Raw genomic sequence first — 15448 nt, forward strand, 5'->3', positions numbered from 1 at the left:
CTGCATCCTCGTGTAGTTACATTATATTTTAGTCAATTCCTCATGTACAGAGCCCATTCAGGACTTTTCAGAGATAATAAATGTTGGAAATAAATTGGATATTTCACCATGACCACTACCTCTCCTTGGTCCTCAATAATGTCTAATATTAATTTTGTGACATACTTATGGAAATATGGTAATATATTTTTAACTATCATTTAAATCTGTATAATTTTTAAACTATCTTAAAGACTGTCCTACACTCTTTTATGCAGGTGGTCACCAGAGCAGAAGGAAGACTGCATTCTCTGACTGTAAGAGATGTCAAGATGACGGAGGCTGGGGAAGTGAAACTTACTGCAAAGGACTTTGTAACCCAGGCCAAACTTACTGTGAACGGTATGTTTTTCATTTGTCTATATCGTTTTTATTAATTATTATTGTAGTTTTAGTTATTTTATTCTAATTTTTATATTTAATCTTATGTATATTATTTTACATTCATTTTATTTCAGGTAACAACATGTTTTTATGGTTGTAATTTAAGTGTACTGTAATAACCCTAGAACAACCTGTATTCTCTATAATCGAATATATTATATAGGCATAAACAGAGATTGCTTATGATGTCAAATCCACATATCACAGAGCCACCAGTTGAGTTCACCAAGCCTTTGGAGGACCAGACTGTTGAGGAGGAAGCCACAGCCATTCTGGAGTGTGAACTGTCCAGGGAGAAGGCTGACGTGAAGTGGTTCAGAGACGGACAGGAAATCCGTAAAACCAAGAAGTATGAGATGGTAGCTGAGGGACGCATAAGGAGACTGATCATCAAGGACTGTAGCCTTGACGATTCCAAGACATATACCTGTGATGCAAAGGAGTTCAAGACATCTGCTTTCTTAAATGTTGAACGTAAGTTTAAAAAACTTGAATAAGGCCAACTAAAGACATAAAATAACACAAATCATATGTATAAAGCAAATACTGTATGTGGTTTTTTTTTTCAGCTCCATTTGTTGAATTCACAAAGCCTCTTCATGATGTTGAGGTTAAGGAGAAGGAATCTGCTAAGTTTGAATGCGAAGTGTCCCGTGAAAGTGCCAAGGTATTTTTTTACAGTAACAGAGTCAAGAGTTTTTAAAGAGTTTTACAGTCCAGAGGTCTGAGACTACTAATGAAGCTGTGAATGAATTACATTTGATATTTAATGCAATTGTTTTAATTACAAATTATATTAATAGCCTAGCAATTTTAACAAAACTGAACTAAAACATGTTCATGATTTTCGTAATTTCTTAATATTTAAAATTTCTTTCTTTTACTTAAAAACAGTATGCACACAAAATTTGACAAAAAAAAGAGTGGATTGATTCATAACTGTTTGTTGCACAGGTTCGTTGGTTCAAAGATGGCGCTGAGATCAGAAAAGGCAAAAAGTATGAGATAATTTCCAAGGGACTACAGCGTATTCTCATCATCAGCAAGGCAGTATTTGATGATGAAGCAGAATATGAATGTGATGCAAGGACATCCAAATCCTCTGGAATGCTGACAGTTGTCGGTAAGTTTTGTTTCAGCCATTGTTCTAAAATCAAACTAAAAATAAAGGCTTAAAGTTAATGATAATTCCTTTTGCCTTGCAGAGGAGGAAGCTAGATTCACAAAGAACTTGTCCAATGTTGAGGGCACCGAAACTGACAGCATTAAGATGATTTGTGAGGTCTCCAAACCCAGTGCAGAGGTTACATGGTACAAGGGTGACCAGGAGATCCCTGAGGGTGGTAGATATGAACATGTTGCAGATGGGAGAAAGAGAATTCTCATCATAAAGGACCTTCATATTGATGATGCTGGCGAGTACCAGTGCAAACTCCCTGCTTCTGAAACAAAAGGAACTCTAAAGATCAGTGGTAAGTTTTAAGCTTAGATTCTTTCAAACTCGCTGTTATATTTAAGTCCAACTACTAGCTCGGGTTCCCATGGTCATGTAAAATCTAGAAAAGCAAGGAATTTTAAAATTGTGATTTCCAGGCCCAGAAAGATATATATTTTCTGGCTATTAAATATATAGTTTGTTCTTTGTGAGTGCAATCTCTTTAAAATTGTTTTCAAAAGTCCATTCAGTAATCTCAAATGACTTAAAAAGTATATTAGTCAAAGAAAATGTTGATGTACCTACAATTGACTTTCTCTATTGCTTTAGAATTGGCAGCTGAGTTCATTGCTAGGCCCCAAAACCAAGAGGCTGTTGAGGGTGAAAAGGTTGAGTTTGTTTGCTCAGTGTCTAAGGAAAATTATGAAGTCAAATGGTTCAAAGGAGACAAAGAAATTACGACTGATGATAAGTATGAAATTGTTGTTGATGGCAAGAGGAGGGCACTCATTGTCAAAAACTGCGAGCTAAAAGATGAGGGTGCATTCACTGCCCGCATTGGCTCTGTAAAAGCTTCAGCAGACTTGTTGGTTATTGGTAAGTTCTCCCTTTTAGTACATTTTTCTTTAATGTTTCTGTAAAGGTCTGCAAATGTTTCATTTTGAATTGTCGTATTAAATTGGAGTAAAAACGGGTACCATTATATGTCTCATTAGAAAAACTGAGGATAATCACTCCCATCAAGGATACCCAAGTAAAGGAAGGACAAGAGATCGTTCTGAACTGTGAGGTGAACTCAGAGGGAGCCAAAGCCAAATGGCTGAAGGGCAATGAGACGATGTTTGAGAGCAGCAAGTTTGTCATGGTTCAGAGAGACACTGTGTTCTCTCTGAGAATAAAAGCTGCAGAAAAGTCAGATGAAGCCAGCTATACCATTACACTGACTAACCAACGCGGAGAGCAGGCCAAGTGCTCTGCCAACGTCAGTGTACTAGGTGCGTTGTTATTATATGTCTGTCTTTTATACTACGTGTATTTTGTAAGCAGTATATGTACAATGCTGACGGATATATTTTCATCTCAGAGGAAGCCATCAAGATCATTCAGCCACTAGAGGACTGTGAAATAGAGGAAAAGAAGACTATGACTTTCTCTTGCAAAGTGAACAGACCTAATGTGACAGTCCAATGGATGAAGGCTGGTCAAGAGATCACTTTCAGCAAACGCATTCTGTATCGTGTGGATAAGGACAAGCACACTCTGACCATTAAGGACTGCAGCCTTGCTGACGAGGGTGAATACTGTGTAGTTGCTGGGACGGATAAGTCCACAGCAGAACTGATCATCAGTGAGGCACCCACTGAATTCACCGCTCAGCTCAGAGACCAAACCATCACTGAATTTGAGGATGCCGAGTTCACTTGCAAATTATCTAAGGAGAAAGCCCATGTTAAATGGTACAGGGAAGGACGTGAAATCAGAGAAGGACCAAGGTGAGTTTTGAACCATGAAACAAATAGTTAAATTAATACAGAAATAGTATTCTGTATTAATGTAAAAAATGTTTTTCTAATGATGAAAATCCCTCTTCTTTTTTTTTTTTTTTTTACAGATATCATATGGAAAAAGATGGAAAAGAATGCAAGCTTGTAATCAAAGAGTGTAGACCAGATGATGAATGTGAATATGCCTGTGGAGCGGAAGACAAAAGGACAAGGGCACGTCTCTTTGTTGAAGGTATTTTTTCCCCCAGCCTGTTCCTGTTATTTTTATAGCCTGATAATTTGATTTGCTAATGACGTCTTTCTTTTCTTCCTTCAACAGAGATTCCAGTGGAAATTGTCAGGCCACCCACAGATGTATTTGAGCCTCCAGGATCAGATATTGTGTTTGAGGCTGAACTAAATAAGGACAGAGTTGAGGTCAAATGGATGAGGAACAACATGATCATTGTCCAGGGTGACAAATACCAGATGATCAGTGAGGGCAAAGTTCATAGATTGCAAGTCTGTGAGATCAGGCCCCGTGATCAGGGAGAATACAGAATTGTTGCAAAGGAGAAGGATGCCAGAGCCAAGCTTGAGCTTGCTGGTATGATAGTGTTTCCATAATATTAATGCTGCTTTGGTTTTCATATAAAGGGATACTTTTGTTAATGTTTTCTACCTTTCTTTACAGCTATCCCAAAGATCAAGACTACAGATCAGAACCTTGTAACAGATGCAGGAAAGCCTTTTGTCATGACGGTACCCTATGATGCTTATCCTCGTGCTGAGGCAGAATGGTTTTACAATGACATCAGCCTGCCTGGGCAAAACATTGACACATCCATTGAAAGGACAAAGTACATGCTGAAGGACCCCAAGAAGTCAGACCAGGGTCGTTACAAGATTGTCATCAAGAACAAACATGGAACAGGAGAGGCTTTTATTAATCTTGATGTCATTGGTAAGTAGGAAATCAAACTAGATGATTTACAGAATTTAACTGTTCTGGAAGTCTAATAAAAGGGTGTTGTAGATGTTCCTGGACCAGTGAAGAACCTGCATGTTGTTGACACTGCTGATGGTGAGGTAAGCCTTGCTTGGGAAGAACCTGAAAGTGATGGTGGAAGCAAGATCTTGGCTTATGTGGTTGAGAGACGAGACGTCAAACGCAAGACCTGGACAATGGCCACAGACCGTGCTGACATTCCTGAGTACTGTGTTGGTGGATTGCAGAAAGACAACAAGTATTTCTTCCGTGTATGTGCTCGCAATAGAGTTGGAAATGGAGAACCAGTTACTACTGATGAGGCTGTTCAAGCCAAAAACAAATTTGGTGAGCTATGCTTCAGTTTATTGCTTTATTTTCTGGTAAGAATTGAGAATGTAACAGCTAATTTTATATTGTCTAAAAATATTTTTTTTATCATTCTTCTGCTTCTAACAGATGTGCCTGATGCACCTCAGAAGTTTATGGTTGGAGTTGTCAATAGGTTTGGTGCCACAGTTTCCTGGGAACCACCACTTTTTGATGGAGGATCTGAGATCACATCTTATATCATTGAGCTACGCGACAGAACCTCTGTGAAATGGGAGCCTGCGTTGGTGGTCAAAGCTGAGGATCGCACAGCTACACTCAAAGATGTTGTTGAAAACAAGGAGTACATCTTTAGGGTCAGAGCTGAGAACAAAGCTGGAATTGGCCAGCCAAGCGCTGCCACAGATCCAGTGAAGATCATGGATCCCATTGGTTTGTAGGGTTTATATTTTGATTGCTATGATTTGTTGCAAAAGTCAGAGTGAAACATTATATTTTGTCTCCTATTACAGAGAGGCCAAGTCCACCTCTGAACTTCAACTACACAAATCAGACCAAAGACTCAGTTCAGCTTTCATGGGAAACACCCATCAGCAATGGAGGCAGTATGATTACAGGCTACATTATTGAGAAGTGTGAGGATGGTTCTGACAAGTGGCTGAGATGTAATGCTAGGCTTTGCCCTGACCTTTACTACAGGGTATGTCATGTTGTTTAAGTCTGTGTTTTGGATTTTACAAAATGTATCGTCATATGAAAAGATTATTTTGTTTTATGTGTTTATCTATGTATCCTACATCCTACATTAAGGTTTCTGGACTTAAGTTTGGTCAGAAGTATCACTACAGAGTATGTGCAGAAAATGCTGCTGGCATTTCTGATCCAGCTGATGCAATTGGGCCACTTTTGGCTGACGATCCTCATGGTAAGCCATTTTAAATTTCCCTTAAAGATAGGTAAAAATATACACACATACGTTTAAATGTGTAAATTTCCTTTTCCAACCTTAGTGGGTCCCGTCATGGATCTCAGTGGGTTCAAGAATGGTCTGGAAGTCATTGTTCCCAATGCTCTTGTCATCCGAGTTCCCATTACGGGATATCCTGTGCCCAAACCCAAGTGGACATTTGGTGACAAAGAGGTCACTGCAGGTGACCGTGTTTCCATGGTTACAAAGCCTACATACACTGAACTGGTTGTTGCTCCAAGTGTGCGTCCAGACAAAGGAACATACACATTACAATTGGAGAATGATGTGACATCTGTCTCTGGAGAGATCGAAGTCAATGTTATTGGTATGCAAATGTTCTTTCTTCTGTATTCTCCTACTACTATGTTGTTGTTTTTACACAGTGATTAATGTACAATCCCTTTTTTGCATCTTTTAGCATGTCCAAGTGCACCCAAAGACTTCAAAGTTGCAGAGGTGACCAGACATCATGTGCATCTAATGTGGGAAGCACCAGATCATGATGGAGGCAGCCCTGTAAGTGGGTACAATATTGAGAAAAGAGAGGTTTCCCGCAAAACCTGGGTTAAGGTGAGCTGTTTTTAACAGTTACTTGTTTAAAGTCTATGTATATTGTACATATTGAAATATTTAGGTTCAAAACATCTACTCTTCAGGTGATGTCAGGTGTAGAGGACCTCGAGTACACTGTCACAGATGTCATTGAGGGCAAGGAGTACCTGTTCAGTGTTATTGCTTGTAATAAATGTGGACCAGGAGAGCCAGCATACATTGATGAACCCGTGAATGTGTCCTCCCCAGCCAGTAAGTCTTAAATTATTTAGTTTGAGGGATATGAATTAAAGAACAGTTTGACAGTGAATAAAACTTCTTTTTAAATACAGCTGTGCCTGACCCTCCTGAGAACCTGAAATGGAGAGACAAATCAGCAAAGAGCATCTTCCTGCTCTGGGAACCTCCCAGATATGATGGTGGTACTGCTGTCAAGGGCTACATTGTTGATAAATGCCAGCGTGGCACTGACAAATGGGAAGCTTGTGGAGATCCTATACCTGAACTTAAGTGAGTGGTGATTCTTCATGAGCATTCCTGTAGTGGAACATACAGGTGCATCTCAATGAATTTGAATGTCGTGGAAAAGTTCATTTATAGCAGTAATTCAACTCAAATTGTGAAACAATTGTGAAATATTAAAAATAAATGTAATGCACACAGACCGAAGTAGTTTAAGTCTTTGGTTCTTTTAATTGTGAGCATTTGGGCTCTCATTTAACAAAAACCCACCAAATCTCAACAAATTAAAATATGGTGACATGCCAATCATCTAATCAACTCAAAACACCTGCAAATGAGAAAATGTGTCATAAGAGACTAAGAAATGCAGATGAGCTGAAGGCCACTGTCAAAGAAACCTGGGCTTCCATACCACCTCAGCAGTGCCACAAACTGTGATCACCTCCATGCCACGCTGAATTGAGGCAGAAATTAAAGCAAAAGGACCCCTACCAAGTTTTGAGTACATGTACAGTAAATTGACATACTTTCCAGAAGGCAGACAATTCACTAAAAATGTTTCTTTTTTATTGGTCTTATGTAGAATTCTAACTTGTGGGTTTTTGTTAAATGTGAGCCAAGATTATCACAATTAAAATAACCAAAGACTTAAACTACTTCGGTCTGTGTGCACTGAATTTATTTAAAACATGAGTTTCAGAATTTGAGTTGAAATAAATTGAAATTAATTTTCCATGACATTCTAATTCACTGAGATACACCTATAGTGTGTTTTATAATTATATATATTTAATCGTTATCATTATATGTGTCCCAGGTTCCATGTGACTGGTCTTACTGAAGGTCAGTGGTATGCCTACCGTGTAAGAGCAGTGAACAGACTTGGAGCCAGCCGACCCTGCAAGGCTACAGATGAGATACTGGCTGTAGATCCTAAAGGTTAGTGATCTAGTTCCACCAGTATAATAGTTTAAATGATTCACTAAAATTCACTAAATATTAATATTTTATTATATTACAGAGCCACCAGAAATCCAGCTGGATGTTAAGCTTCTAGCAGGCTTAACAGCTAGGGCTGGCACTAAGATTGACCTGCCTGCTGATGTGCTTGGCAAGCCAGAGCCAAGAGTAAAATGGACAAAGGCTGACCATGTCCTCAAACCAGATGATAAGATTACCATAGACACAAAACCTGGCCATTCCACACTTTCCATTGCAAACACAACCAGATCTGACACAGCCACCTATATCATTGAGGCAGTCAACACTAGTGGCCGTGCCACTGCAACTGTTGATGTCAACATTCTTGGTATGGTGTTTTCTGTCATTTCTGCATAATCAAATTAAAGAAATCTGTGGTGATGATAAATATAATGTTAATGTTTTGTCATTATGTTGAAAAACAGACAAACCTGGCCCTCCAGCTGCTTTTGATATCACTGAAATCACCAATGAATCCTGCTGTCTAGCCTGGAATGCGCCCAGAGATGATGGTGGCTCACCAGTAACCAATTACATTGTGGAGATGAGACCCACAGATAAAGAAGAGTGGCAGAAACTGTCTGCTACAATCAAACAAACCATTTTTAAAGCCTCCAAACTCATTCCCATGAAGGAGTATGTCTTTAGAGTATCTGCTGAGAACCAGTATGGCATTGGGACACCTGCAGAGCATGTGCCTATTGTTGCAAAGTATTCATTTGGTAAGCGTACAGCTCACTATATAACAAATGTATGTATGCATTTATTTATTTAGAAAATTAATTATCTTTCTCTGTTACTCAGACACTCCTGGGGCACCAACCAGGGTTAAGCCTTCTGATATCACAAAGGATGCTGTAACTCTGACTTGGTATGAGCCTGATGAAGATGGTGGAAGCCCCATTACTGGTTACTGGGTTGAGAGGTTTGATCCGGAGACTGACAAGTGGGTCAGGTGTAACAAGCTACCAGTTAAGGACATATCGTACAGGTAGGATAATCTTTTTTTTTATTATGTCAGAATTTTAATGGTGATGGAAGTGCAAAACTCTAGAAAGTTTCAAATTAATGTCACCTTTTCAGGGTGAAAGGCTTGCCAACAAAGAAGAAGGCCAGGTTCCGTGTTTTGGCTGAAAATCTTGCAGGATCAGGAAAGCCAAGTGCTGAGACTGACCCAGTCTTGATTAAAGACCCAATTGGTATGTTACGGTTTTATTTTTCAATGTTAAGGCAATTAAATAGTACAAATTTGAAGTCATGAATCTCAATTGTTGTTATTTTAGATCCTCCTTGGGCTCCTGGGAAACCATTCATCAAAGACATTGCCAAGACTTCAGCAGACCTGCAGTGGACCAGACCTGAGCATGATGGAGGTGCTAAAATTGAGTCCTACATAATTGAGCTTCAAAAGAGCGGAACTGAGGAATGGGTTCGTGTAGCTGAGGATGTGCCAGCAACAGAGCATTTATTGAAGGGTCTGATGGAGAAGCAGGAGTATTCTTTCAGAGTCAAGGCTGTCAATGTTGCTGGAGAGAGTGAACCCAGTGACCCAAGTGACCCTGTTGTCTGCAAAGAGAGACACTGTGAGTGTTTACAGAAGATTTGAAAAGTGATTTGTTTAAGAATTATGGTCATTGCAGGCAACTTATATATATATATATATATATATATATATATATATATATATATATATATATATATACATTATATATATACATTATATATATATATATATACATTCTTTGATTTCTATGTTCAACCTGCAATGATCTGTAAACAATAATATTATTTTTATTATTCTTATTCCAAAAGATCCTCCAAATGCCCCACGCTGGCTTGAGGTGGTTAACATTACTAAAATCAACTGTGACCTGAAATGGACTGAACCAGATAGTGATGGTGGCTCTCCAATTACCAACTATGTTGTTGAGAAGAGAGACGTCAGACGCAGAGCCTGGCAGGCTGTGGATACCACAGTGAAAGATACCAAGTATACTGTCACTCCACTGAATGAAGGCTCTCTTTATGTTTTCCGTGTTGCTGCTGAGAATGCAGTTGGTGTAAGCGAGTTCTGTGAACTAGAGGACTCTGTTTTGGCCAAGGACACTTTCAGTAAGTTGAACTACATCTTTATCTTTATTTTATATGTGTGTGTGTGTTGGAAAGAGAGAGAGAGAGAGAGAGAGATTTCATAAAATGAGTCATTTTTGTCCTTTCTAGCAACCCCTGGACCTCCCTATGCTTTGACGGTTGTTGAAGTGTCTAAGAGACACGTCGAGCTGAAATGGGAACCACCCAGCAGTGATGGTGGAAGACCCATAACCAAGTATGAACATTTTTATTTATAAAACACTTGTTGTGTAAACTTCAAATAAAATTATGTGTGGCTTGTGGTGTTCGAGAAAAAAGTCTTACGAATCATCCTTTTCATAGGTATGTTATTGAGAAGAAAGAGAAAGTAGGCACACGTTGGGTAAAGTCTGGAAAGACATCTGGCCCTGAATGCAAGTACAAGGTGACTGATGTTGATGAAGGCTCTGAGGTACAGTTCCAGGTCCGTGCTGAGAACGAAGCTGGAGTTGGTGACCCAAGTGAACCTACTGTTATCATGACCATTGAAGATCCCATAAGTATGTTAATTTAATGCATAAATGCATAGCATGCAATTTACAACATTAACACTAGTGATAGAATATTATGTACACACCATAATCTGGATTGATTCATGTGGATTTTTAGGTGCACCTTCTCCTCCGCTTGAAGTCAAGATTGTTGATGCCAGCAGAGAGCACATCAACATTACATGGAAAGCTCCTGAAAAGAATGGCGGAAGTCCAGTCACAGGCTACCATGTTGAGCTGTCAGAAGCTGGAACTGAGAAGTGGATGAGAATTAATGCTCGTCCTGTCAAAGAGCTCAGGTTTAAGGCTGAGGAAGGCATCATTCCTGAGAAAAAATATGTTCTTAGAGTTCGTGCTATCAATGCTATTGGAGTCAGTGATCCCTCTGAAATTTCAGATGAAGTCTTTGCCAAAGACCCTGACTGTAAGTACTATTCAGTTATTTATTGTGAATGAATGTGTGTGTATAACAATATTTGTATTGTTTTATTGCTTTAGTACTGATTTTTAATACATCTTTCAATATTTAAAGGTGCACCAACCATGACTCTCGAAACCCAAGACATTGTTATCATTGAGGGTGAGAAGATGGACATAAAAATCCCTTACAGAGCAATACCGAAACCATCAATGGTCTGGAAAAAGGGTGACACTGAATTAAAGACTGAAGACAGACTGACATTGACATGTGAACTCAATCGTGTTCACCTGGAGCTTCTCAAGTGTAAACACGAAGATGCTGGCGTGTACACTGTTACGCTTGAGAACAGTCTAGGTTCAATAACTGGCACAATCAACGTAAAAGTGATTGGTAAGAAACTTTATAGGTATACTGATTCCATTTGTCACAATTATAAAGCCCTACTGCTTAAAAATACCTCAATGCCTCATATTTTCCATTAAAAGGCCTGCCTGGACAATGTAAGGACATCTCTTCCAGTGAGGTCACCAAGAACTCTTGCAAGATCTCTTGGGAGCCTCCAGAGAGTGATGGTGGTAGCCCAATCCTGCACTATGTTCTAGAGCGTAGGGAAGCTCAGAAGAAGACATTTTTGCCTGCAATGTCTGGAGACAATGTTTTAAGTTTTGTGGTCAAAGATCTTATGCTCAATGGTGAATATTACTTTAGAGTGAAGGCTGTTAACAAGATTGGTAGTGGCGAGTTTCTTGAACTCCGTAATCCTGTCATAACAGAAGTACAAAAACGTGAGTATAATTAATTTCTGAATTAATATTTTATTTTAGATACATTTTTATGTTCTATTATTATTATTATTATTATTATTATTATTGTTAATTCATTAATTACAGAACACCCAGACCCACCAATTGAAGTTGAAGGACACAATCCCACCTCAAATTCGATCACTGTTACTTGGATGGCACCACCATATGATGGTGGATGTCCAATCACAGGGTACATTCTTGAGAAGATTGAAAAAGATGGGGATAGATTTGAAAGATGCGTTCCAAATCTGGTACCTGGTTTCTCCTACACTGTCACTGGCTTGACGGAAGGAAAGGAATACCAGTTCCGTGTCCGTGCAGAGAACATTGCAGGAGCAAGTGAACCATCTCGCAGTACAGCATTGATTAAGGCTGCTGATCCTGTTGGTATGTTAAAAAAATCTATTAGTTTCATTTAAAATATGAAATCTTCTGTGTCAAGTAAAAGATTACATGTAACTGTTGTGTATTTTTTTAATTCTACTTTTTTTTTTCTAATTTAGAACCACCAAAGGTATCACTCCATGCCCGTATTGCATCTGGCCTCAGTATCAAAAAGGGCGAAGAGATTAGATTGGATGCTTACATATCGGGATCTCCCTACCCAACTGTTACATGGCTCAGAAATGATGAGAATGTGAGGCAGCCACCAGCTAAGAAGAAACCAGAAATTGTGAAAAAGAAGAAAAAGAAGTCTGTTCAGCCTGAACCTGAAGAAGAATTCCATCCACCACTTTTAGATCGCTTGTCATTTGACCAGAGCAAAAGGTGTGAAACTGCTCTGATGGTGCGTGATGCCATCAGAACGGACCATGGAATGTTCACTATTAAAGTTGAGAATCCCCATGGTGTTGCAACAGCATCATGTGAAGTCAATGTTCTTGGTGAGTTACTTTTTGAACTAAAGTATCTTCCTAAGCATTTATTTAATAAAAAAATGTATTAACATTTCTGCTTGTTGTAACTTACAGATAAGCCTGGCCCCCCTGTTAACTTTGGATTTGATGAGATCAGGAACACCTCTGTTGTTTGCATGTGGGATGCACCTCTTGATGACGGTGGCAGTGAGATCATCAACTACATACTGGAAAAGAAAGACAACACTACTGATGAGATTGGTTGGGTAACTGTGACATCGACCCACAAGGGATATAATTACCCTGTAACCAAGCTTATTGAAGGAAAGGAGTACATCTTCAGAGTCACAGCTGAAAACAAGTTTGGCTGTGGACATCCATGCTACTCTGAACCACTTGTTGCAAAGAATCAATTTGGTAAAATTACATTTTATTAATACTTTGAATGGTACTTATATTTAGTTTTATTTAAAATTATTTGAAAATTTTAATTGTCACTTGAAAATATTTGGAAATATTGTTTTTCAGAACCACCTGATGCTCCCAATGTGCCAAGAATTGGAGAGGTTACCTCCAGCACAGCTGCTCTCAGCTGGCATGAGCCAAAGGACAATGGTAGCCCTATCTTGGGCTATTGGGTTGAGAGACGTGAAGTCAACAGCAAATATTGGACCAGAGTGAACAACAATCTCCTTAATTCACTTTCGGTTAAGGTAGAGGGTCTTTTGGAGGGCCTTGTTTACGTCTTCAGGGTCTGTGCCGAAAATCTTGCTGGCCCAGGAGAATTCAGTCCACCAACTGACCCTCAGACTGCAATGGATGCAATCTGTAAGTGTGAAAAATGAAAACTAAACATTATATTAGGCCTTTAAATTGGTTTAAATGTTGTTCTTTTTTTTTCTAAAATTTAGTCTAAAGCTTATGGTAACCCTTTAGTTTATTGAAGAAATAGTTAGTTAATAGTGAGCAATGGTCCTCAAACTAAAGTGTGATGAAACTGGATTTATTCTAACTAGATCCAAACGATTTCATAATTTGATGAAATGTAACAATATTTGTATTTGCAGTGCCTCCTGGACCTCCCGTACCAAAAATTGTTGATGTCACGAATACAACTATCGATATCAGTTGGGTACCTCCATTGTACAATGGTGGTGGAGAAATTCTTGGATATCATGTTGAACGCTGTCTGGTTGGAGAGAAGGACTGGGTCCGCTGTACTGAGTTTAGATGCAAAGACCGCAAATACACAGTGACTGGACTGACCGAGGGAGCTGACTATTACCTTCGTGTATACGCTGTAAATGAAGCAGGTCATGGAGCACCAGGCATGACTGAACCTGTTCAAGCCAAAGAGCCAGAAGGTACGTTAAAAACAACTTGTGGCACTTTCTCCTTTCTACAAACAGTGAGTGTAACAGAGGACCTAAAACTCTTTAAACATAAAGCCCCGATTTTGATATGTCTCAGCATTGCTTTGCATGTATAAGATAAATTGTGACCAAATTTTACATCTGTACTTGAATTTACAGAGGCCCCAGGGCTTGAGTTTGATATATCTGTAAGGAATGGAGTCATCATTAGAGCTGGAGAAACATTGCGTCTCCCTGCTGTTGTGACTGGACGCCCTGTACCAGAAGTTAAGTGGACAAAAGATGATGCAGAGCCAGACAAGGAACACACAGTTATTGAGACAGAAGGAAAAAACAGCAGTTTAAGCATCAAAAATGCTTTGAGAACTGACCATGGCATATACCAGATCACAGGTACCAACCCCAGTGGAACCAAGTCTGCTTCCGTTAAGGTGGATGTAATGGGTAAGTCAAATTATTTTTATTAAAGATTTTTTTTTTTTGCTATTAAAACCTGCAATGTAATCCCTCACTGGGATGTTTTCTTGTTCTTTTTTTAACAAAAGATGTCCCCGGACCAGTGGTTGATCTTAAGACAGTTCATGTGACCAAGAAAATGATTTCACTCACCTGGTCAGATCCTCTGGATAATGGTGGAAGTGACATCATGGGCTATGTTGTTGAAAGAAAAGATGCCAAAATGCACATTTACAGACAACCCTTAGAAGTTGCTGCTTGCAAATGTGACATTGTTGGTCTTCTTGATGGAGAAGAATATATGTTCCGTGTAGTCGCAAGGAACAAGTATGGCCTTGGTGCTCCTGTTGAACTTGGACCTGTTTTAGCAGCAGATCCTAAAGGTAACTAAAGCTAAATAATACATTCATGGGAACAGTTAATTTTATCTTATATATGAAAATACATTTGAATTATGATCGATTATGATTTGATTATGATTATTGATTATGAAAAATAATCTGCATTACTTGTTTTCTTACCAAAGCAATAAACAATGTTGACTTTATTGAAATTTTAGGAGTTCCAACTGCCCCAGAGAAATTGCACTGTAAGGAAAGAACCAAGAGCACTATTACTTTGACTTGGGAACCACCTCGTAGCGATGGTGGTTCTGAAATCAGAGGCTACTATATTGAAAAGATGAGACAAGACAGCAATGAATATGATGTTGCCAATCGCCAACTCTGCAAAGACCTCACCATCACTCTGGAAAATCTGTCTGAGAATATGATGTATGACTTTAGAGTCAAAGCTGTCAATGAGGTTGGCGATGGAGAACCATCCAAACCAATCAGTGTTAATATTCAGGATGATGAACGTATGTATCACTCCATATAGCGTAAATCACTGAAAACGTTTTAACATATGTAGTTTTAGTTTTGATTAAATGGATGCCTTACTATTTCCATTTATATTTTTCCTCTGTTTTAGTTATACCAACTGTTAAGTGGTTGAAATTCTTTAAGAGCGATGCTATTATTGTCAAGAAGGGAGCAGCTATTGAAATTCCTGCTGAAATTGTTGGCCTACCCTTGCCTACATTTGAGTGGACAAAGAATGGAGTAGCTATCGACCAACCTACTGAGACAATGTCACTGGAATCAGAAGAGATTGACAGGCAAACTATCAAAACCAAAATTGGTATTCCTGAAACTGTAAGAAAAGACACAGGCATTTACAAGTTAACTGCCACAAATACCCGTGGAGTAGGTCAACGGACAATCCGGGTGGATATCTTGGGTAAGACT

At 39.0% G+C, this 15448-nt stretch overlaps 1 protein-coding gene across 29 annotated transcripts in view; it reads left to right on the forward strand.

Annotated features, from left to right (window-relative positions):
* Positions 1–15448, forward strand: part of ttn.1 (titin, tandem duplicate 1) — a 132785-nt gene that overhangs the window by 52244 nt on the left and 65093 nt on the right. For all 29 annotated transcript variants that reach the window (XM_026271330.1, XM_026271300.1, XM_026271311.1 and 26 more), the window contains 40 exons: positions 258–381; positions 631–897; positions 993–1090; positions 1378–1546; positions 1629–1895; positions 2189–2455; positions 2575–2853; positions 2943–3351; positions 3471–3595; positions 3683–3949; positions 4037–4306; positions 4379–4678; positions 4790–5092; positions 5173–5360; positions 5471–5585; positions 5671–5955; positions 6049–6200; positions 6287–6434; positions 6515–6692; positions 7462–7583; positions 7666–7953; positions 8051–8347; positions 8430–8616; positions 8709–8824; positions 8909–9208; positions 9438–9737; positions 9846–9951; positions 10059–10255; positions 10365–10670; positions 10779–11057; positions 11153–11452; positions 11558–11860; positions 11977–12357; positions 12445–12747; positions 12859–13158; positions 13398–13694; positions 13863–14147; positions 14249–14542; positions 14719–15018; positions 15132–15440. In XM_026271330.1, the coding sequence (XP_026127115.1) occupies positions 258–381; positions 631–897; positions 993–1090; positions 1378–1546; positions 1629–1895; positions 2189–2455; positions 2575–2853; positions 2943–3351; positions 3471–3595; positions 3683–3949; positions 4037–4306; positions 4379–4678; positions 4790–5092; positions 5173–5360; positions 5471–5585; positions 5671–5955; positions 6049–6200; positions 6287–6434; positions 6515–6692; positions 7462–7583; positions 7666–7953; positions 8051–8347; positions 8430–8616; positions 8709–8824; positions 8909–9208; positions 9438–9737; positions 9846–9951; positions 10059–10255; positions 10365–10670; positions 10779–11057; positions 11153–11452; positions 11558–11860; positions 11977–12357; positions 12445–12747; positions 12859–13158; positions 13398–13694; positions 13863–14147; positions 14249–14542; positions 14719–15018; positions 15132–15440 (9781 nt within the window). The remainder of the gene's footprint in view (positions 1–257; positions 382–630; positions 898–992; positions 1091–1377; positions 1547–1628; positions 1896–2188; positions 2456–2574; positions 2854–2942; positions 3352–3470; positions 3596–3682; positions 3950–4036; positions 4307–4378; positions 4679–4789; positions 5093–5172; positions 5361–5470; positions 5586–5670; positions 5956–6048; positions 6201–6286; positions 6435–6514; positions 6693–7461; positions 7584–7665; positions 7954–8050; positions 8348–8429; positions 8617–8708; positions 8825–8908; positions 9209–9437; positions 9738–9845; positions 9952–10058; positions 10256–10364; positions 10671–10778; positions 11058–11152; positions 11453–11557; positions 11861–11976; positions 12358–12444; positions 12748–12858; positions 13159–13397; positions 13695–13862; positions 14148–14248; positions 14543–14718; positions 15019–15131; positions 15441–15448) is intronic.

This window comes from Carassius auratus, chromosome 9, assembly GCF_003368295.1.
Source record: "Carassius auratus strain Wakin chromosome 9, ASM336829v1, whole genome shotgun sequence".
NCBI lineage: Eukaryota > Metazoa > Chordata > Actinopteri > Cypriniformes > Cyprinidae > Carassius > Carassius auratus.